General features: G+C 38.6%; 1 protein-coding gene across 4 annotated transcripts in view; it reads right to left on the bottom strand.

Moving 5' to 3' along the window:
- The window catches only part of LOC150085669 (putative sodium/potassium/calcium exchanger CG1090), a 273,451-nt gene that overhangs the window by 76,901 nt on the left and 174,346 nt on the right, over positions 1–22,204 (bottom strand). For all 4 annotated transcript variants that reach the window (XM_090374171.1, XM_090374172.1, XM_090374170.1 and 1 more), the window contains one exon: positions 235–321. In XM_090374171.1, the coding sequence (XP_090230297.1) occupies positions 235–321 (87 nt within the window). The remainder of the gene's footprint in view (positions 1–234; positions 322–22,204) is intronic.

Here is a 22,204-nt window from a genome sequence, read left to right as displayed (position 1 = left end):
ATAGCAACTTCAACAAATATATGTATTTCTTTTAAGTTCAATGGATAATCAGAATTAACAGGTTCGTTAAATCAAGGTTTTTACTGCATTTCATTTTGGTGTATATGTACTGTGAAGTCAATCAATGTGACTTGGAGGGCTGCAAAAGGTTAAAAAACAAAAATTTGCTATTATTCATGTGTTCCTTTTTGGAAACATTGGTCTTTAAATACACAAGAAAACAAAAATACATACTCTGCCAGCAAAGAGCCCACAGATTCCAATGACAAATGCGATGTTATAGACTGCTGATCCAACTACAGCACCAACCCCGATATCATTCTGAAAGAAACCAAAAGTGATTCATATAAATTTTAAAACTGAAATTTCTTTATTTATATGGAAAGATGACAGAAGACCAACAGCATAAAAAAACTATTTATTAGGGTCACCCAAAAAGTTATTTCATCTACCCATGTGTATTGTGTCTGTAAACTGCATGTGTTCTGTGGTCGATTTGCCCGCTTTACTGGAAAAAAAACCCCGGACTCCAGAGGGGAAAACCTTGCTATTTATGCCTGAGACTGACTAACTCAACACAATTATTTCTTTCAACTGCAACTTTGACGGTTATTCAAAAGTAACAATACTGTGAATAGAACTAGTTATTTTAGAAGAGAGAAACAGCCACATGGCAAGGAACATATACCAACAGAGCTATCTTATGATAGAATTTCACCTATTATTGATGTTGCTAACTGATTGAGGTACAGATATGTTGAATTATGATCAGATTTTGTGTTCAAGTCAAGAAAACTGGCATAGAAACAGCCCATGTGGCAAGAAGTCTACAATGAGGGAAACAAGACACTTCCAATAGCACAAAGCATTCTCAAAGGCAGGGAATCAATAGTGGATTGCAACATATAGGATGACCATCATCATAAACAAATCTGCTTTACCCAGTGGATTTACTCATGCGTTAATAAAAATTAGTCCTAGACCCAGGTTTCCAATGACTATTTTCTTCCTATTTCCTATTAGATTTTTAGCCTTAGCTGGAGTAAAATCTCTTTCCTTTAAGGTTTTTTGGGAACATCAATCCACGTTCCTCTGGGTTTAAACCATTTATTCTTGATTCAGTTATCTGTTTGGCTAATCTCCCTTATTCCATTCTTTCTACATGCCCACGGACATCTAAAGTTTGCATCACATAGCAGTGATTGGATATTTATTACCAAGGATTTTTCTTTTATTTCCTCATTTGTAATACTATCTTGCTCTTGCTTCCATCTGTTCCATTCATGGGGGGGGGGGGATTTCAAAAGAGATTTGTATTCATTCATAAGTAGTTATGATAGAAGGTTGAAACAACACCACAATTACACTTTTTCCAATATAATCACCAGACAAAATGACACATTTTTGCCACTCTTCCACAGACCAGTTTTGTAGAAGTCCTCTGACTGTGCTTCAAAATATGACTCGGCAGAAGAAATCGCCTCATCAGCAGCAAAATATTTTCCATGAAGAAAGGACAGCAGGACGAGAAAGAAATCTGAGGGTGCAAGGTTGGGGGGGGGGGGAGGGAATAGGCAAAATGGAGCAATATTTCAGTTTTGCCTGGCACATTAACAACATTCATGTGCACATTGTGCCCTTTCCTTCTTCTAGTAAAGGATTAGAAGTCTGGGAACCCATTTACCAGACACTACTTATATACCACTGGTTGATGGATGATGTTCTCTACAGACCCTACACTAGTTTGAAGCTCTGCAGCTAGTTGTTTGATGCTAATAGCAATCTTCCAGGATTAATGCCTCAATTTTTGCAACACTTACTTCTGTTACAGCAGTTGCTAGGTTTCCTGGGATGAATTGTTTTGAGTGTTTTCCCTCGCAGAAATATAGAGTTTACTGTGAAGGCATTCACAATATGAGATGTAACAAAAATGATGCCATTTCACCTACTTCGGTGATTTATTATGACTAAAATGATGTTTTGCCCTAACTTGTTTGACTAGTGAATTTCCTATAACCTTTAGGCTTTCAGCCCTAAACCTTTTTAGTCAGCTTTATCTTTAACTGAGGATGCATTTGAACCATCAGATTTTAGCAGAGGTAGCAGTATTGATAGGCAAAAATTGTGGTCAACAGCTCTGGAAAATGATCAGAATACTCAACTACCATTTGGTCAAGAAGCAAGTTTCTACTCCCTGTTCAAAATTTAATTTGGATTAATTAATAACTGCTTTACAATTATTGCAAAGAGTGCAGGCAGAAAATGAACACAGAGATTTGGATGAGATCCAATTGCCATGTTCCTGTCTTGAACAGCATTAGCAGATTATTGGAAAATCAATGTTAGATAATAGATGATGATAGATTTTAAGGTGGAGTGTAGAATGAAGGATTTCATTTCTAAAAGAAAATTTTCATTGACACAATCTGAGCAATAACTGACATCAGAAGGTTGAAAACAGTAATCCAACCAAGGAAAAAAGAGAAATCTCACACATCACTCTAATTTGCATTTTTTCTTGGAATTCCAAACAAGGCTGAGAATGGTCTTGAAAAAAGGCTCCATTCTAGAAGAGACCATCACCAAGTACTGTCAAAAAATAATCCTAGCAGACAAATACTATTAGCTATGGGAAGAGTATGGTTATTCAAGTGGAGCTCAGGTTCAGGATGCATATTGCAACTGGTACAGAAGTGAATGGCAGTAAATTTTTGGCTGGGTAGTTTATAACCATTTTGTGTCATCCATGACTGGATGCAATTGATTGATATTTGTAGTTGGCATTCAATGTAATGCATGTTTTGAGAATGACAGGAGATTGTGAGATCGTCTGCAAAAAAGAAATGAATCCACAGTTTTTGGAATGAGTTTAATTATATGGTTTATTCTCATTGCAAACAAAGTAGCACCGAGAACAGACCTTTGTGGAATTCCTCCTTCTTGGATAAAGTTTTTAGAGAGGGTTCTCTGGTAACACAAACCTGAAAGGATCTCTGTTGAAGAAAATTTTGGATAAAACATGGTAAATTGCCTCTCAGGCCAAGAGAATGTAGATCTTTTAAGATCCAAAATGCCACATAGTGTCAAAGGCTTTCTCAACATCAAGACAGACCATGACGAGATGTTCCTTTTTGATGAAAGCATTTCTGATGTTTGTCTCGACTTTGATCATGAGATCCAATGAAGATTGGTTTTTCTGGAATCCCAATTGGTTGTTGTTAATCAAGTTTTGGGACTCGAGGAATCAAGTGAGATGGTGGTGTATCATTTTCTCGAGGGTTTTGCTGAGACAGTTGGTAAGGGATATTGGCCTGTAATTTTGAGGAACAGAATGATCTTTACCGGGTTTTGCAATTGCTAGTACATAAGAATGATGCCAGGAACTTGGGAAGGTATGTTCAGAAAAAATTCGATTGAAAAATATGAACAGCGAAGAGAGTGATCTTTGATCCAAATTTTGGAGCATTACATAGTCCCATCAGGGCCAGCAGCACTGTTTCTTGAGTTGGTAAGGGATTTCTGCAGCTCAAGATGGTAAATGGTTGATTATAAGGTAAAGCAGAATTATAAGTGAAATTTGGTCTGGATTTATCTGTAACTGTTTTAAGTTTTTGAAATGTTTGATCATAAGCGATAGAAGAGGACAACTGATAATGATTCCCAGTGCATATGATATTTCTATAGGAGTAGAGAGCTCCTGCCCATTCCAGTTCAGTAGTGGAGTGATTAAAGGAGGAAATTTACTGTTTAAACATTTTATTTTTCTCCAGATTAATCTGATATTGGTATTTTTATTTACTGATGAGGCAAATTTGATCCAACTTTCTTTTTCTGCTTTACGTCTGATGTAACGAGCTTTTGCTCTAAGACGTTTATAATTAATAAGATTGGAGGTGGTTGGATGTTTGGGGAATAGGTTCCAGGCTTTGTTTTTCTCTTTTTTCGCATTGTTGCAGTCTTCTCCACCAGTAATTTATTTTTCGTCTATTCCTTACTTGATATTGAGGAATGGCAGCAGACACAGCTGTCAGAATTTGATTTGTGATGTGCTCAGTAACACTGTTGACGGAACAGGACTGAATGGTATAGTTGTCAAATGATATGTGCATTCTGTATTTTGTCCAGTCAGCCCATGAAAAATTTCCATTTAATTGGATTTTTGGTTGGGAAGAAATAGGATGTTTGAATTTTACAGATTAATGGATAATGGTCGCTGCTATAAGGATCACTCAGAGTTACCCAATCTGTACTTGGAAAGAGGATTGGGGAACACATGGAAAGGTTTATTGCAGATGTTGAACTTATAGAGAGAGGGATATACACATAGGAGATCCAGTATTTAGTAAAGTTATATTCTGCCTGTCGATCAACATTTCAATAAGCTTTCCTCATCTGTCTGAGGTAGGGGAACTCCATAGTGGATGGTGGGCATTAAAGTCTCCTAGTAAACTAAACGGAGATGCTAACTGCAAAACAAGATCTTCAATTTCCTGAATAGTATATTGATGATTTGGTGGAAGATATATTAAAACCAGTGTCAGAGTAATACCATTTACAACAATGGCTTCTAAGGCGGTTTTTAATGGGATGCTTGAATCCATGAGTATTGCTACTACTCCGTGAACACTGTTAGTGCCAGCTTTGTCTTGTCTATGCTTTCAGTTGGAACTGTGAGTGGTGTATTGTTACTTTGGTCTACTATCTTTGGCTTAGACGTAAGCTGGGTCGATAGAACTGATCGAGCCCAATCTGCAATCGATTTATCTGGAGAGAGTGACACTTACATTTGACATGCTACTGATTGTTGGGAGTGGATAGCTGAAGCATAAGAGCTTTTTGGCATGATTAGTTTAATTTGTTTTCTAGCTTCTTGATATGAGACTTTATTTTCAGTCTTGTATTTTTGCATTTTCTTCCCTAGCTTCCAGAGATCACATTCTTTAGAGTATGCTGGATGGTTGTCCCTGCAATTAGGACACTGTGGAGTTTGTGCCTTGCATTCTGATTGGGTATGAGTTGTACAGACATAGTTTGGACATATTGAACCTCCACAGCATGCTGTCTGGGAGTGACCAAATTTCTGGCATTTGTAGCATCTTAAGAGATTTGGGATAAATGGTCGAACACGGCAATTTAAGTAACCTGTATTGAAGGTTACAATTATGTTACGTGTTAGTACTAAGGTGTCATCGTTTTGTATCATGATTCTTTTTGCTTGAGTTACATTTTGTTCCTTTAGTTCCTGGACTATTTCTTCTTCAGAAACATTTAATAGATCCCACTTGGCGATCACTCCCTTGGATGAATTCAGGGTGTTATGTGGAGTGACTTGAATTGGAATTCTGCTTAAAGAAGTGTCTTAATACTAGTTCAGAATGTCTTGGGTGACAAGTCTCTATTAGCAAGTCCCTGGATTGGAGATGTTTCACCATTTTTGGTGATGCTGCTGCATTTTCCAGGCATTGTTGTATAATGAAAGGGGAGAGCTTGCTAACAGGCTGTGCTGACAGAGAATGAATAATCAGGAAGGCTGGTGATTCCTGTCTGCCAGAATCTTTTTTTTCATTCTCTTCTTTGAGATAGAGAAGTCATGGTTTTCACATTGAGCACTCTTGGGTTCTAGAAGTGGAAATTCATTAGTTTCCATTTCTGCTCCTTTTAGCCCTGAGAGTTGGTTTATCTTCAGGTTACCAGCTTTACCACGTGGAGGCAGGAGCGGTACCACCAGTGACCAAGCGATAAGAAGTTAGTGGTTAGTGTGTTAGAGAAGTTAGTTATATATACAAAAGAAAGGTACCTTTCCTTTCTGGTAGGAGGCTTTCTTCTTTATTTAAAAAGAGCCAAAAAACAATTAACTTTGAAAGTAAAGGCTTTAGAAATCTTTAACTGCTTTTTTATAGAAAAGCCGCTTTGAAATTCACTTTGAAAATCGCTAGATCACTCGCTTGGCTTGGCACTTGGGACCAAATTTAGACTAAAATTATGCCTCAAAAAAGAGCAGCAAAGAAAAAGCTCAAAGTAGTGGGAATGGTTTGACTCTCGAGAGAGAACTGCCAATGGCAGTTATTGTTGTAGTAGGGGTTTAGGAACATCGGTGACTAAGGCTGTATTATTCCGTATATAATGTCTGTAAATTGCATGTATAACTCAATAATGTAGTAAATAATGTAATACATATAACATAAACTCAATATCATAATATATACAGGGTGTCTCAAAAATATTGGTACAAACGTTTAGGGGAGGTAGGTAACATCTAAAGGAATGTGAATCGCATAGGAACTCATAACCGGAAATGTCACGGGAAAGTAGTAGCAGAGGCACAAAAAGCAGAAATGACACAAGACAGTAATTAGTGGCAAACGTTTATTTGACATAATATTAACAATGGAGTATGAGATGGATGCATTTCATGATGTTACAACAGATACTCGAAGGTTCCACCACGAGACGTGATGCATGCGTGACACCGACACAGCATGGATTGGCAGACATGGTCGAACACACCTGGAGTTTTTTTGACAGTAGTAGCAGCGCAGATGAGTCTCGCCACGAGATCCATTTCCGTCTCCACAGGCGATTCATACACGATAGATTTGAGGGTCCCCCTGAGAAAGAAATCGAGGTTCAATTTATCAGGCCAGCGTGGGGGCCATGCAACGGGTCCATCACGACGGGCCAATCTATTGACGCCCAAAACGCCTGTTCAAATCGTCATGAACACACCTTCCATAATGGGCAGGCGCCCCGTCACGTTGAAACAAATGTTGCGTCTCACATTTGCTGGAACATCGTCAAGTAACCCTGGTAGAACTTGTTCAAGAAAGATTCGATATTTAGTGAGGTTCATGCGGGATGGTAACAGGTATGGGCCAACTAAGCAGTCGCCGACCATACCTGCCTACCCATTTATTGCAAAGCAATGTTGTGCCGCATGGGGTGCACACCGTGTGGGCCCTCTGCTAATCCATACACTTGGGGCATGTCTGCCAGCTTACAGTTTGTATATCAATGCATGCTCTTCGTGCAGCGACTACTGCTTAAATGAGTAAACCAGAAAACTGATGAACATCGTGAACTGATGAACAGCGCCGTGTACCGACTTACGGTGACATTTCCGGTTATGAGTTCCTATGTGATTCACATTCCTTTAGATGTTACCTACCTCCCCCTAAACGTTTGTACCAATATTTTTGAGACTCCCTGTATATTTAACGTAATATATATAATATATATATAACTTGATTTTTTTTTTCCCCCCCTTGTTAGTTGTTGGCGCATCAGCTTCTATGGCCGTAATGCACCTCCCAAAGTTTTTGCTTTTCTGTGATCCAAGCCCGAGGCGGGAATCGAACCCGCAACCTTTGGGTTGCCAGGCAGGCACTTTACCTACCTGGCTAGCCCGGTCGGCATATAACTTGATAGTGGAGCAAATATTACTGCTGCATAACGTAACCAGTGCATAGTGTTATTGTTGCATTTAAATATATTAGTTTAGTTTATTTTCAATTAAATTGATTGGAACAGAAATCATACTCGCACCAGAGTAAAGGGCTCAGAGGAGTAGGAGTGCTGTGGCTCGGGGGAGAGCTGAGGAAGGCAGTTATCCTTCAAATCACAGTCTTATGGAATGCACTGCTTGTTTAATGTTTGCAATGGCTTTGTGTGTGTGTGTGCACGTGCTCAACATAAACAGTAAGGATATTAGGCATCAGCTTAGTATTCTGATGGGTTTTTATAAGAGCTTGAAGAATGGGGTGCATGCCTTCAAAGGAATTAAATTAAGGCACCCATTAAGCTCTCAGCTGCCTACCTCAACATCAGAGCTTGCACTTGTGCATCGCACAACATGGAGGCAACTCCCAAGGCAGAATGTGCTGGTCCCACAAGAGGTAGTTATTGTTGGTGACTTTATCATCAGGAAAATAGAAAATAAATTGTGCAAAAAAGGATAGGTGGAACAGGAGTAGGGTATGTCTGCATGGGGCAAAAGCTGATGACATTATAGAGCAGATATTGTTTTTTAAGGGTACAAAAGGTGATATTGTAGTGTACATTGGAACTAATGACATTAAGAGTAGATCTGAGGACTTACTTCAAACGTACAGGGCAATGCTGAGAAAAAGCTGAGTCAGGATTAAATTTGAAAGCGCCTGAAATTCTGCCCAGACACAATAGGAGAGATTACATGGTAAGAGCCTTGTCAATCAATTCGACCCTGAAGAGACTGTGCAAGGATCATGGGGTAGAATTTTTCTCAGCGTGGTCTATTCTTGTTAACAGGAGAGACTGGCTTCTATAAAAATGAGATACACTTAAATACAAAGGGTGCAAGAATGTTTTCTGATGTTTCGAGGCGGTGTTAGATGGGTCGAAAAACTACTAGCCTGGACAGAAACACAGAATAATAGATTAACAATATCTGCAGACAGAGGTGAAAGTGATTCTTGCACTGCTTCTACTGGAACATGCAGCAGTCCAGAGTGCAAGGTGTCAGGGATTTCAAGGCCTGCTGTGAGTCATCAAGAATAAGAACAGGTGCATGTATACACTGGTTTACGCTGGGGTTACGTTCCACCTCCTCAGGGTCAGCTGAAGCAGCATAAATTGAGGAAGAATTATAATGTATTTAAATGGGATAGGTTCCTTCACTACGAAAATTGTAATATAAGAGTTAATATAAGTGTTTTTATATTAAATATTTATGGTTATTTTATAATTATAAGATATAAATAATATTTAAAGAAAAAATATAAGTAATAAAATAAAAATTTAACTTAGTACTTCGTTCTTGTAGAGCCCTCTTTGGAGTAGTAGTAATGCCACTGTCTGCACCCCCCCCCTCATTGATGTTCTTTGACAGTGGCATAATCTGGCAGCATTAATGGAATGGGCTTGATGGAGGGTCAACCGATTCTGCATGTTCTTTGGCCTTAGCGAAGAACTTCAGAAATGACATCTGTTGAGTCTTTCTCTCTTCTAACATATCGTAGTAGGGCTTCAGTAAGTTAGTAACAGCTCTTTGGATGGAAGAGCTGCATTCCCAGTCTGGGTCATTATCACATAGAGTTTCACAGCCTGTTTGTATTTGTGCCAAAGCTGATTGAAGTGTTTTTGTTGGGAGGGTCCTAATTGGCACAGTCTCCTGCTCTTCCTCCTCAGAATCCTGTTTAGCCAGTTGTTCAGCTAGCTCCTCTAAGTCCTCCTTTGAAAGAGGCTCACCATGGCTTTGCAGCAACTCACTGATATCATCGTCAACCTTGTCAAGGCCAACATCCTCAGCCATCCGAGTGACATCTTCAGCCACTGCTGAAATTGGCTCAAACTCAAAAAAGTAAGACACTACATCAGTGTTGCAATCATGCCATTCATGCATGATTGCAACACTTCATTCCAGGCTGCAGCAATATTACTTATGGCCTTAAGGATGCTGTAAGACCTCCAGTAGTCCCTCACAGTCACTGAATTAGATACCTACACTGCCTCGACAATCCCTTTAAAGATCGTACGCAAATAGTACGCCTTGAAGATTGCAATAATGCCCTGATCCATTGGCTGCAACAGTGAGGTGGTGTTGGGCAGCAAATAAATGACCTTCACATTCAGAATGTCGTTAAGGATATCTTCAAGGTTGGCTGGATGTCCTGGAGCATTGGCAAGGACTAAAACAACATTTTTGGGCAAGTACAAACCCCATGTACTTTTTCTGACAGAATTCCTCTTTCAGTTATTTGATGCACAAAATTGGGCCACTCTGGACAAGAGTATCAAGTGTACCATTCATTAAAAGGGTCTGGGTCACCCACACCTTCTTATTAGAGAACCAGAAAACAAGGAGGTGAGTCTTCACAACGCCCTCATAACACATGAATTCTCTGAATGGTACACCAACATCAGCTTTAACTTAAAAGTGCCTGATGCATTACCACCCAGAAGTAATGTGAGCCGATCTTTTCCAGCCTTATAACCAAGGGCAGACCTCTCTTCACAGGTTATGTACATCCTACCAGGCATCTTCTTCCAGTACAGCCCTGTTTCATCAACATTAAAGACCAAGTCTGGGGTGCAGCAGCTTTCCTCCATTAACTTTTGGAATATAGGAGAATATTCCTAAGCACCTGCAGTTTCGGCACTAGCTGCCTCACCAGTAATTTTTAAATTGTGAATTCTGGACTGGTTTTTGAGCCAGGAAAACCAGCCCCTGCTAGCCGAAAATGATTCAGTCCCTCCCAGTTCCTCATTAATTTCATTGAACAAGCGCTTAGCCTTGTCCATAACCGCTGCCTGTGTTACAGGAATATTATTTTGGTTCACATCATCTATCCACAGCACTAATAACTTCTCCATCTTCTTCATTGTCTCACTCCTTGAATAAGTTGTTCTAGAAATGCCTACATTAACATTTCCTGTAGGTGACTGCTTGATCTTCTCAGCATTATTCATAATGGTCGTAACAGTAGAAGACGCTAAATTTAAGATCTTGCACCCCTGAACGCCACTTGGCAGATTCCAGATGACGAATAGTGTCCATTTTCTCTTTAATCGTTAGAGATTTGTGGCTTCTTTAACATGTTCAGGCACAGAGATTCACCACTATGCTTAGAAAACATAGTTGCACAATTTATTTAAAATAATATGGCACTAGTGAATGCAAGAAATTATTAAATTTTAGACACAGCTCACAACATGTGCACACTGGGGGAGACAAGGAGAAAGCAACTGATGTCGACACTAGTGCCATATAGGTACCCATTTTCCATGCTGCGTTTACACTTACGCTTTCAAAATTTCTTTTTATGTTTTTTTTTTTTTTTTTTCATTATTATTTTAAAATGGTGTAAATAGAAGCATCGTAAAGCAGGGCCTAACTGTACTTGTATGTACACCAATGCTAGGAACATAGCAAATAAATTTCATGAACTTGAAGTGTTGGTCAAGTCATCAAATGCAAACATTGTGGTAATACCAGAAACATGGTGTCACTTAGAAATAAGAGATGCAGAATTTCAATATGGAGGATACAATGAGTAACTAAAGAACAACAGGATAAGAGATGAAGGGCTTAGTTAAGAAGCACATAAAATCTAAGGCACTGCATTCAGTTGATATTGGTGGCCAGAGAAATGCAAAGTCAGTTTGGTGTGATATGACTACCAGGAAAACAAAAAAGAGAGTAGGAGTGCGTTATAGATCTAATGATTGTGATGAATACAATGAGACACTACACAGAGAAATAAAGTGGGCCAGTAAATCAGAATTTCTTATGATGGGTGAGGATTTTAAATTTAGAGATAATGACTTGTGGGGTGGCCCCTCTCACACTAGCAAGATTTTTGTGGTTTTATTGGATGACTACTTTCTACGGAAACATATTAGAGAGTCAACAGGAAAGAGAGCAATACTCTTCATCTGATTATCAGCAGCAATTCTTCATGCAGTAAAAATTTGCTGATAAAAGAACAACTAGATAGCAGTGATCCCCATGTATTGATGTAGGCCAAGTGTATGCCATATCCACAAATTTCATTACTTCATATAGCATGTCATCCCCACCTTTTCTTACTACTGAATACATAATGGATTATCCAACTAATAGAAAAAACTTATCTGCAAAAAGATCTAAACCTCCCAAACACAACCAATTCATTTCACAAATATATGTGGTTTCAGTTCCAATCTCAATGATGTCCATTTCCACTTACAGTCTGCCAAACCCCATGTACTTTTTCTGACAGAATTCCAGGTATTGGTTAATTCAAATACTGTTCATCTCAGTTGTCCAAATTATTCACTGTATGATTCCTTTCACTTCAAGGTGCACTTGTGCATATGTCCATTCTGATATTCCTTGTATCTGGCTTAAAATCTTTCTACCACATTCCATCAAATTCATCTGTTGACTCTGTCATTCTCCCAATGCCACTAATCACTTGGAACACTTTGACTTCCTTCCTTCTTTAAAACTTTACTTTCTCCAGTACAACTTTCTTAACAGTGAGGTAATTTTCCTTGGTGATTTTAATGTTCACAACTCCAGCTGGGTCCCATTTTCTTGTCATATGGACCCAGCTGGTAGAACTGCTGAGGCTTTTGCAATTACTAATGACCACATACAGATTGGTCATTAACCACCAGACAATCCTAACTACACAGCCAACATGCTTAATCTTTTTCTCCCAAACAACCCTTTTAACTACATGCTAGAGGTGAGTGGTCCTCTAGGCACCTCAAAACACAACTTGGTGATGGTCTCTTCTCCAATGTAGCCTTTCTCTCATGGCCATGCTCAATCTGGTAATGTCTGGCATTACAGGAATGCAAAATTGGACGATCTATGATACTTCTTTTCTTCGGTCAGATTAATGTTTAAAATCTTCTGATGTCAACATTTGCTCAGACCGTGTTGAAATTATCCTTATAGGGATGAAACCTTTTATTCCACGATTGTAAAGCAGTTATTAATTAGTCCAAACTATATTTTGAACAGGGTAAGAGTAGAAAACTTGCTTCTTGCCCTAATGGTAGCCAAGCATTCTGGTCTCTTGCCAAAGCTATTGGCCGCAACTTTTGCCCATCTCTGCTCCCACCTCTGCCAAAACCGATGGTTCTATTGTCACTTCAGCCAAAGATAAAGCTGACCTGCTAGCATCCTATTTTTCTACCAACTCATCTATTGATGATCTTGGTAAACCACCACTCACCATTCTCAGTACACTCCATTTAATGCCTCCTGTAATCTTCTGTCTAAAGGATGTCAGAAGGATTTTGATCAATCTTGATGCTAAGTAAGCTCCAGGTCCTGATGGCATTTCTCCACTTGTTCTCGAAACCTGTGCCGTTGAAGTTACTCTTGTTCTGTCCCAAATTTTTTCACTTTCTTATTCCAAAGGTGTTTTTCCTTCTACTTGGAAATTTGCTCATGTCCAGCCAGCTCCCAAAAAATGGTGTCAAATCCCTCCTATCCAATTATCATCCCATTGCAGCAAAGGAAGTAAGCAAACCCTTAGCCACAAATATGAGATAATCCCTGGATTCAGGCGAGGTCCTCTGTGGACTTGAGATGTGCGAATATATCCCCAGTTCACAAAGGGGATGTTAGAGTGACACAAGTAATTACAGACCTGTTAGTTTAACGTCTGTTCCAGGGAAAATAATGGAGCCACTGGTTAAAGAAGTAATGCAGGAACATCTAGACAGGACGGTAGTAATACTTCAGTCACAGCATGGGTTTGTTAAGGGTAGATTTTGTCTGACCAATTTGACTGGGTCTGGCCCATAATCCTGATAATATCTAGTATATTGTAAAAATATATTAATATAATTCTATATATTTGTTAGTTTTTTAGTAAGTAAAAATTTACCATATTAGATTAATTTTGTATATAAAAAATATAAAAAATTTTAATTTTAACGACAAATACCTCTTTCAATTTGAAGATCATGTTTTCTGTTAGAGAAACAAACAGTTTTAAAATACAATTGGCAAATAAAAACAGCTTAATTAATTTTACTTTATTATATTGCATTTAATTGATAATTTTTCAAGTCGAATTTTGGTATTTGTATAGGGCATTTGAGCAATAATTATAGGTACAGCACTGAAATGCTAAAGATTAAAAACTTGAAATAAGAATACTTTCAGAATATGAAAATTTAAAGTAACGTATTTTGGCAGCTGTGTAACATTTGTCATAAATATCATTAGCATAACTAAAACTGTAATTATACAGGTATTTGTTATTAGGTGTACTTTCACAAATTTCTTTGACATTAGGCATGACCATGGGCGCTGGCAGGATATTTTGAAAGGAGTAACAGGAAAAAATATCCCATTTCCTTATTATTATTAAGATTATTGAAGTATATTAAGATTATTATAATACTTAAAGCGTCTGATTAAAATTTGTATGATTTTTTGCAAATTTTAAAATTTGATTTTGATATCACTAAACTGTGATTATTGTCAGTTGTTTGTTTGTTATTTGGTTTTTAGGAACATTAGCAACTAGGGCCATATTGCTCCGGGGATATGCGGTGGTCATTCCTGACCTTTCCACATCCTCCGTATTGGGTGAGCACGTTATTGTCAGTAATGTGTGGTTTTTGTGAACTTATATGTATATACAGTATATAATAAAATTTTAATGTGTTTAGTGGCTGTTTTGATTACATGAAAAAAAATTTTATTGCAAAAACGGTTTCTGAGATATAGACTCTAACTTTGTTTTTTTAAATACAATCGGTATGTCGGGATTTTGGGCGGCACCAACTATAATGCAGTAACAAAGGAATTTGATGCAAAAAATAATTCTTATATCATATACTTGGATTTCAGGAAAGCTTCTGATACTGTTGCACATAAAAGACTGCTGTACAAGTTCGAGCATTGTGGCATTAAGGGCAAGTTACTGCTATGGATGGTTAAGTGGAAGAAGAAGAAGACAGAAGGTAGTTTATCAACGGACACTGCTTGTTGTGGACTAACATTATTATTGGAGTTCTATAGGATTTGGTGCTGGGCCCATTGTTGATGTCTGTATTTATTAATGACATTGATAAAGACATATCAGGCTTAATGTCTAAGTTTGCAGAAGATAGAAAGGTTGATGGAGGATTAATGACAGTAATGAAGGTATGCTGCTGCAACAAGATCTATAAAAATTAGTCAGATAGGCTGTTTCATTCAGACTGCTATAGGCATAAGTATAGGCAATGTCTGCTATAAGCAAGATATCTTTCAAATATTCCACATGATATCATGTAGCTACAAAAACAATTGTCAGTTCACAAGACTTCATCACTGACTTCAACAGGTACAGCAAGATTGCAAGCTTTTGCCTCTCATCAGAAGTTTTTACTGCTCCTGGAATACAGAAGTTTTTTCTGTTTTATTAGCTTAGTTTGGCATATTAATTTATTTTCTAGAGTAACTTTATATTCCTAGTTACAATACTTAGTTTAAAGTTTAACTTAGATAGAGATTTTGTAGGTATTACTTAGTATCAGTAAGGGTATCAAATCCACGTGTTACAAGTTGCAGCACCTCTGAACGAGAAGTTTTTTAGCCATATTTAGCCGCTTTATTGACTAATTGTTATATTAAATTATTTTCTATAAGTAGCTTATACACCTAGTCAGGATCCTTAGTTTATTCCTAATTGACACAGCATGATTTGGAAGTAAATTAATACTTAAGTGTCCACAGATTTACGATCTTAACTTGCCGCCATTGTTATACGATACAACTTTATGTCCCGAACTAGATAGCGCTAGTATAGTATAGTATAGTATAGTATATAATATAATATTGTCAATTAATCAGTAAAATCTGTTAATCTTGTTAAACTTCATTGTCAGTTAAATTGTACTTTTTAACTAAATACATATAACAACTTAGATTACAAAAGTAACATAATTAATTAATACATAACTTGATACGGAAGTTATATAAATGGAACTCGTAGATAATATTTGATACTGAAAAATATATGTAGCATTATAACTGTATTGGGATATAAGTTTAGGGTTATAATTTCGTACTGAAATTGAAATTTTATTGAAATTAAATCAAAATCATGACTCAGACCAGAGCAGCAAAGCAAAAGGCTCAAGCCAATGGGAGTGCTGTGGCTCAGGGGAGAACTGAGGGGGGCAGTTGCCTCTGAATCACAGCCTTTTAAAATGCACTATTTGCTTGATGTTTGTGGAGCAGTCAGGTACGGGACATGATACTGCCATGGGGGATGTCTTTGTATGTGCGGGATGCAAGGAGTGTAAGGAAATCAGGCGACAACTCAGCGTTGTTATGGGCCCATATGAGAGCTTGAAGGACAGAGTGGATGTCCTCGAAGGATCTAAATTGAGGGGCCCATCAAGCTCTCAGCTGACCACATCAACGCCAGATCTTGCACTTGGTCATCACGCAACACAGTGGCAACCCTCGAGGCAGAATGCGGTGGTCCCACAGGAACTAGTAATTGTTGGTGACTCTATTGTCAGGGAAACGGGGTTTGTAAAAAGGATAGGTGGAACAGGACCAGGGTATGTCTGCCAGGGGCAAAGGTTGATGATGTTGTAGAGCGGATATCATCTTTTAAGGGCACAAAAGGTGATATAGTTGTACACGTTGGCACTAATGATATTAAGAGTAGGAGACCGGCAGAATTACTTAACAAATAAAGGTCACTGTTGAAAAAAAGCCGTGAATTAGGGTTGAATTTGAAAGTGTCTGCAATTCTGCCCAGACATGATAGGATGGAGTATTTGATGAGAGCCTTGTAGATCAATTCGGTCCTGGAAAGATTGTGCAAGGCTCAAAGGGTACAATTTTTCTCAGCCTGGTCTGTACTTGTTAACAGGAGAGACTGCTTCTACAGGGACGGGATACACTTAAATAGAAAGGGTGCAAGAATATTTGCTGATGCTATCGAGGCAGTGTTAGGTGGGTTGGAAAATTGCTAGCTTGGGGTGATACAAGGACTAATAGATTAACAGTAGCCACTGACAGAGATGAAAGTGATTCTTGCACTGCTTCCATTGGAATGAGCAGCAGCCTGGAAAACAAGTTGCAGGATATTTCAGAGACTGCTGGGAGTCATTCCAGTACAAGTAAACACATGGGTTGTGTTAGAGAAGCTAAGAATTGGAACAGGTGCATGTATACCTGCGTGTACACCAATGCTAGAGTTTGGTAAATAAATTTGATGAATTTGAGGTATTGCTCAAAACATCAAAGGCAGATATTGTTGGGATATCAGAGACGTGGTGTCACAAAGATATAAGTAATGCAGAACTGGAATTTGGGGAGTACAACGTCTACAGAAAGGATAGACAGGATAGGAAGGGAGGAGGGGTTATGCTATTAGTTAAGAAATACATAAATGCATGCTAATGTCACACAAACACTGCACTGTCCAGATATCGCTGGACAGTGCAGTGTTTGGTGTGACATTAGCATTGGGAGATCAAAATTGAAAGTAGGAGTGTGCTATAGGCCTAATGACTCTGATCAGTATAATAAGAAACTGTACAGGGAAATAGAGTGGGCCAGTAAATCAGAGTCTTATAATGAGGGATTTTAATTTCCCAGATATTGACTGCAATTTGTGGGTTGGTCACTCATACACTAGCAAGGCTTTTGTGGATTTATTGGATGATTGTTTTCTACATCAGCATGTTCGAGAGGCAACTAGAGGGAGTACTACCCTTGATCTGATTATCAGTAGTGATTCTTCATGCATTAAGAATCTGCAGATAAAGGAACCACTATGTGGCAGTGATCACAGTGTGCTGAAGTGGGATTTACTCAAAAGAGGTAACTACCATTAGGGATAAAGGGAAGGGTTTTTGCTTTCGTAAAGGCGACTACGATGGTCTGAGACAGTATTTAAATTCTATACAGTAGGACCAACTGATGATGTTACTAACAGCAAATTCAAAATGGGAAGCATTCAAAGAACTTATCTTGGAAGCTACTAGGCTTTACATACCAACTAAGAAATATTGTTCAAGGTTTAGGCCTAAATGGATGTCAGATGAACTAATGAGACATATGACAGAGAAGAAAAATGCATGGGATACATATAAATTAATGGGTGACATGGAAGCCTATGATAGATATAAGCTGGTCTGTAACCAAGTCATAAAGGAGATTAGGCAGGCAAAGGCAGATTACGAGAAATCCTTGGCAAAGGATGCAAAAAAAACAGAAAAGAGTTCTTTACATATGTAAACTCTAGAAGGAAAGGGATGAATCCGATTGGTCCACTGGATATTGATGGTTCAACGGTTGAGGATCCTGCTCAGGTGGCTAACAAACAAAACGAGTATTTTGCAACTATATTCACACATTAGGAGTTATTCAGGAAGGGGAATGCCAGAGGTGAAGTAAACTCTGGCAGTGAGCTAGATGATTTTGTAATAACTGAGAGGAAAGTGGAGGAGAAATTGTTGAGGATAAACATAAAAAAGGCACCCAGGGTGGATAGAATCTATCCAGTTATATTAAAGGAGACAGCAAAGGAAGTAAGCGAACCCTTAGCCATAATTATGAGAGCTTCATTGGACTCAGGGGATGTACCCACAGACTGGAGATGTGCAAATGTGATCCCAATTCACAAAGGAGGATCAAAGGCTGACACAAATAATTATATACCTGTGAGTTTAACTTCTGTTCCAGGAAAATTAATGGAGGCACTGGTTAAAGAAGCACTGCAGGATCATCTAGACAAGACTTCAGTTATAGCTCAGACACAGCATGGTTTTGTTAAGGGAAAGTCTTGCCCGACCAATTTAATTGGATACTATGATGCAGTCACAAAAGAACTGAATGCAGGGAATAACTTTGACATTATATATTTGGATCTTAGAAATGCTTTTGATACTGTTGCACATGGAAGACTGCTGCAGAAATTGGAGCAGTGTGGCATTGGAGGCAAATTGCTGCTATGGATAAAGGGGTGGTTGAGGGGGAGAAGACAGAGAATGGTAATCAATGGACACTGCTCATCGTGGACTAATGTTATTAGTGGAGTTCCTCAGGGTTCAGTGTTGGGTCTATTGTTGTTTTCTGTATTTATAAATGATATTGATGATGGTATAATAAGCTTAATGTCCAAGTTTGCAGATGATACAAAGGTTGGCAGGGTTGTTAAGGACACTATTGCTGCTGCAGCAGGATCTGGAAAGGTTGAGCAGATGGGCTGAGAGGTGGCAAATGAAGTTTATCATTGACAAATGTAAAGTACTAAATATGGGAAACAGTAACCCCAGAGCAACATATCAACTCTCTGGTACTATGCTGACAGTGGTAGAGAATGAAAAGGACCTGGGGGTAATTGTGCAGGCGGATATGAAGTTCTCTGAGCAGTCAGACGGGCTGCAAGAGTAGCTCATGGTGTCTTGTCAATAATATACAGGAATTTTTCTAGCAGGGATAACGAAGTGATTATTCCCTTGTATAAGGCAATGGTCAGGCCACACCTTGAGTACTGTATACAGGTCTGGAGGCTTCATTTCAAGAAGGATGTAGAGCTGCTAGAACGAGTACAGAGAAGGGCAACAAGATTAGTGAATGGAACAAAGGGCTGCTCTTATGAAGAAAGGCTTAAATTTTGCAAATTACAGTGTCTGGCGACTAGGCACCTGCGAGGTGATCTGATTGAGCTGTATAAAGCCTTGAATGGTTTGAGCAGCTGGACAAGTATTTTGAATGAACGGAGGGGTGAAATGGAAGTGGGGTTTTTTTTTTTTTTTTGGCTGATGCTGCATAAGCTTGCTTTCTTGCATCATATGCCTGTACTAATGCTAATGCTAAATGTTAATTGAAGTTTAACATTGATATGAAATATCATGCACATGTCATTGCAGTACATTGACATGATACATCATGCACATGTCATTGCAGTACATTGACAAATGCAATGCACTGGAAGTGGGTGGCAGTAATCCCAGAGTAAAGTACCAACCGTGTGATACTTTACTCAGGGTAGTGAAAAATCAAAAGGATCGGGGGTAGTTGTGCAGTCAGATATGAAGTTCTCTGAGCAGTGCAGACAGGAGGTTGCCAGGACAACTCATGGAGTTTTATCAATGATATACAGAATTTTTCTTGTGAGAATAAGGTGATTATCCCATTGTATAAGGCAATGGCAAAATCTTGAGTACTGCATACAAGTTTGGAGGGCTCATTTTAGGAAGAATGTATGGCTGCTGGAATAGGTATGAGAAGGGCAATGAGGGGGAATAAAGGGAGTGCTCTCACCAAGAAAGGACTTAGTTCTGCAAATTGCAGCATCTGGAGATTAAGTACCTACAAGGTGATCTGATTGAGCAAACTGAATGTTGATGGGATTGTTCCTCTTGTGCAGACTATGCACATGAGGGAGCATAAATTCAATCTGAGGGAGGATGGTTGCAGAATAGATATGCAGAAGTTTGCCTTCAGTCAAGGTATTCAGTGAAGAAAAACTATTTGAGGTGGATGGATACGTGAAATGGATTATTATTATTTTTTTTTTTTGTTTTGGCTGATGCTATATAATTTTGGTTTCTTGCATTTGCCACTACTAATACTAATAGAGGGACAATATGTCTCTGCTTGTTTGTTTGATACAAGGAATGAGAGGAATAATATAGACTCATCAGCAAATGCAAATGCAGAAGTTTGCCTTCGGTCAAGGGGTAATTGATTGGTGGAACAAGCTTCCATCTGAAGTGGATGAGTCTATATTATTTCCTGAGGAAGATATGCTCTAAGTTTAGATGATACAGAAGCTAAAGCAATGCACCCATTTGACATGGGTGACCAGTGTTATGTTGAGTCAGTTTTGTATGACATAAGGGTGAGAAAACAAAAAGGAGAGTAGGAGTGCGACAGGTCAACTGACTGTGATGAGTAGCATTAGCATTAGTAGAGGCATATGATGCAAGAAAGCAAGTTTATTCAGCATCAGCCAAAAAAAAAAAAAAAAAAAAAAAAACACACCACTCCCATTTCACCCCTCCGTTCGCTCGAAATACCTGTCCAGTTGAGCCTTAAATTTGTTTAGGCTATCAACTTCAACAACAAGTAATGGAAGTCGGTTCCACCAACCAACCACCCGCTGGCCAAAGGCAAATTTCCGCACATCTATCCGACATCCGTCCTTCCTCAATTTGAATTTATGCCCTCTGAGCTGATTATTCTGAGCAAGATGAAGAATCCCATTGGCATTGAGCATGCTCAAACCATTCAAAGCCTTATACACCTCTATCAGATCTCCTCGCCGGTGCCTAGTCTCCAGACTCTGTAATTTGCAAAACTTAAGCCTTTCTTCGTAAGAGCAACCCTTTGTTCCATTCACTAATCTTGTTGCCCTTCTCTGTACCCGTTCCAGCAGCTCTACATCCTTCTTGAAATGAGGCCTCCAGACCTGTACAATAACTAGAAATTTCATTAACCACATAGTAAGATATCACTTCCTCTGTTCTTTCAATATAATATAAGAAACAGTTTTCATTCCCTTTCATTACACAATTTCCCATATAAAATATACAGACATCTGATAATGCTCAACTGCTTGGTGAAAGATATGAATTACACTTTGGAATGAGGAAGTCTATATTTTAATTATAGCAATTTACTTGCATTTATTAATACGTTGGCCCCTGAGAAACACAAATTAATGCATTCATGCTCATACACTCACACATATGCACACCAAAGAAAGAAAAGGTCCTTCAAAGTACGATTAAAAAATATTTAAAAAAAGGGATGTTTTAGCCCTGAGAAATATTTTTATCACATTAATAGTAACTGTCAGAAACCTTATACCAAGAGTCTGCCTCCACAGCTCAGCTGCAACTATGCAGTTCCTTTTTCAACAATATACACCTACCCATTTACCAAGGGACATTAACTTTGACATTTTTCCTTCCAATTACAACCACTTGGTGGCTGTTGACTGGTCACCTAGGTCAATGAGAATTCTCTTGAGCTTCGTTTGCCAAGATGATGTGGCAGTGGTAAGTGGCTTCTTGATGACAGCACCATAAGCACCAATCTGCATAACTTCAAAGTTGCTGGGGTTGTTATAAGAATGGCATTTCCATGTACATTCTCTCTCTTTTTTTTTTTCTTTCTTTCCCACTGTTTTTTTGTCCAAACTTTTGTGCTAAGGGATGAGGAACTCAACAAGGCTGGTACTGTGGAAGGAACAGCACATCCTTAAGAGGTGTCCTGATTGACACAGTTTCAGTGCTGAATGTAACAATGATATTTGGCATCTAAAGCCTTGCTGTGAGCACATGACTGGCATTGTGAATGTATTTTATCTGTATGAACATGTATGTCTATTCCTCATTGTATATATATCTTGATGCAGCTGCCTTGGCAATAACAACCTGTACATGCACTTTCACATCACTCAACCTATCTGTCTTCTGTTGATGAAGTCAGATCACTCTGTGACAACCCACACCAAACAGCAATGGAGCCAGATGGCAGCAAGATTAGGAGGAATGCTTTGGCAAAGAGTGATGCTCCTGAACTACTAGTTGTGAGGCCTCAGTTTGCATAGTGATCAAAGGAGCCCAGATATTCTAAAGCTGCTCGATAACAGAACTGGTACTGATCCTCAATTTGTACTATTTCATATAGTTTTCATTATACTCAGTTTGAGTATAATGAAAACTATACAGACTGGGCCAGTAGATCAAAATATCT

The sequence above is a fragment of the Mastigoproctus giganteus genome, chromosome 5 (assembly GCF_048544385.1).
Source record: "Mastigoproctus giganteus isolate SK-2022 chromosome 5, ASM4854438v1, whole genome shotgun sequence".
NCBI lineage: Eukaryota > Metazoa > Arthropoda > Arachnida > Uropygi > Thelyphonidae > Mastigoproctus > Mastigoproctus giganteus.
Note: the sequence above shows the minus strand (reverse complement) of the source record. Positions and strands in the feature narration are given on the sequence as shown.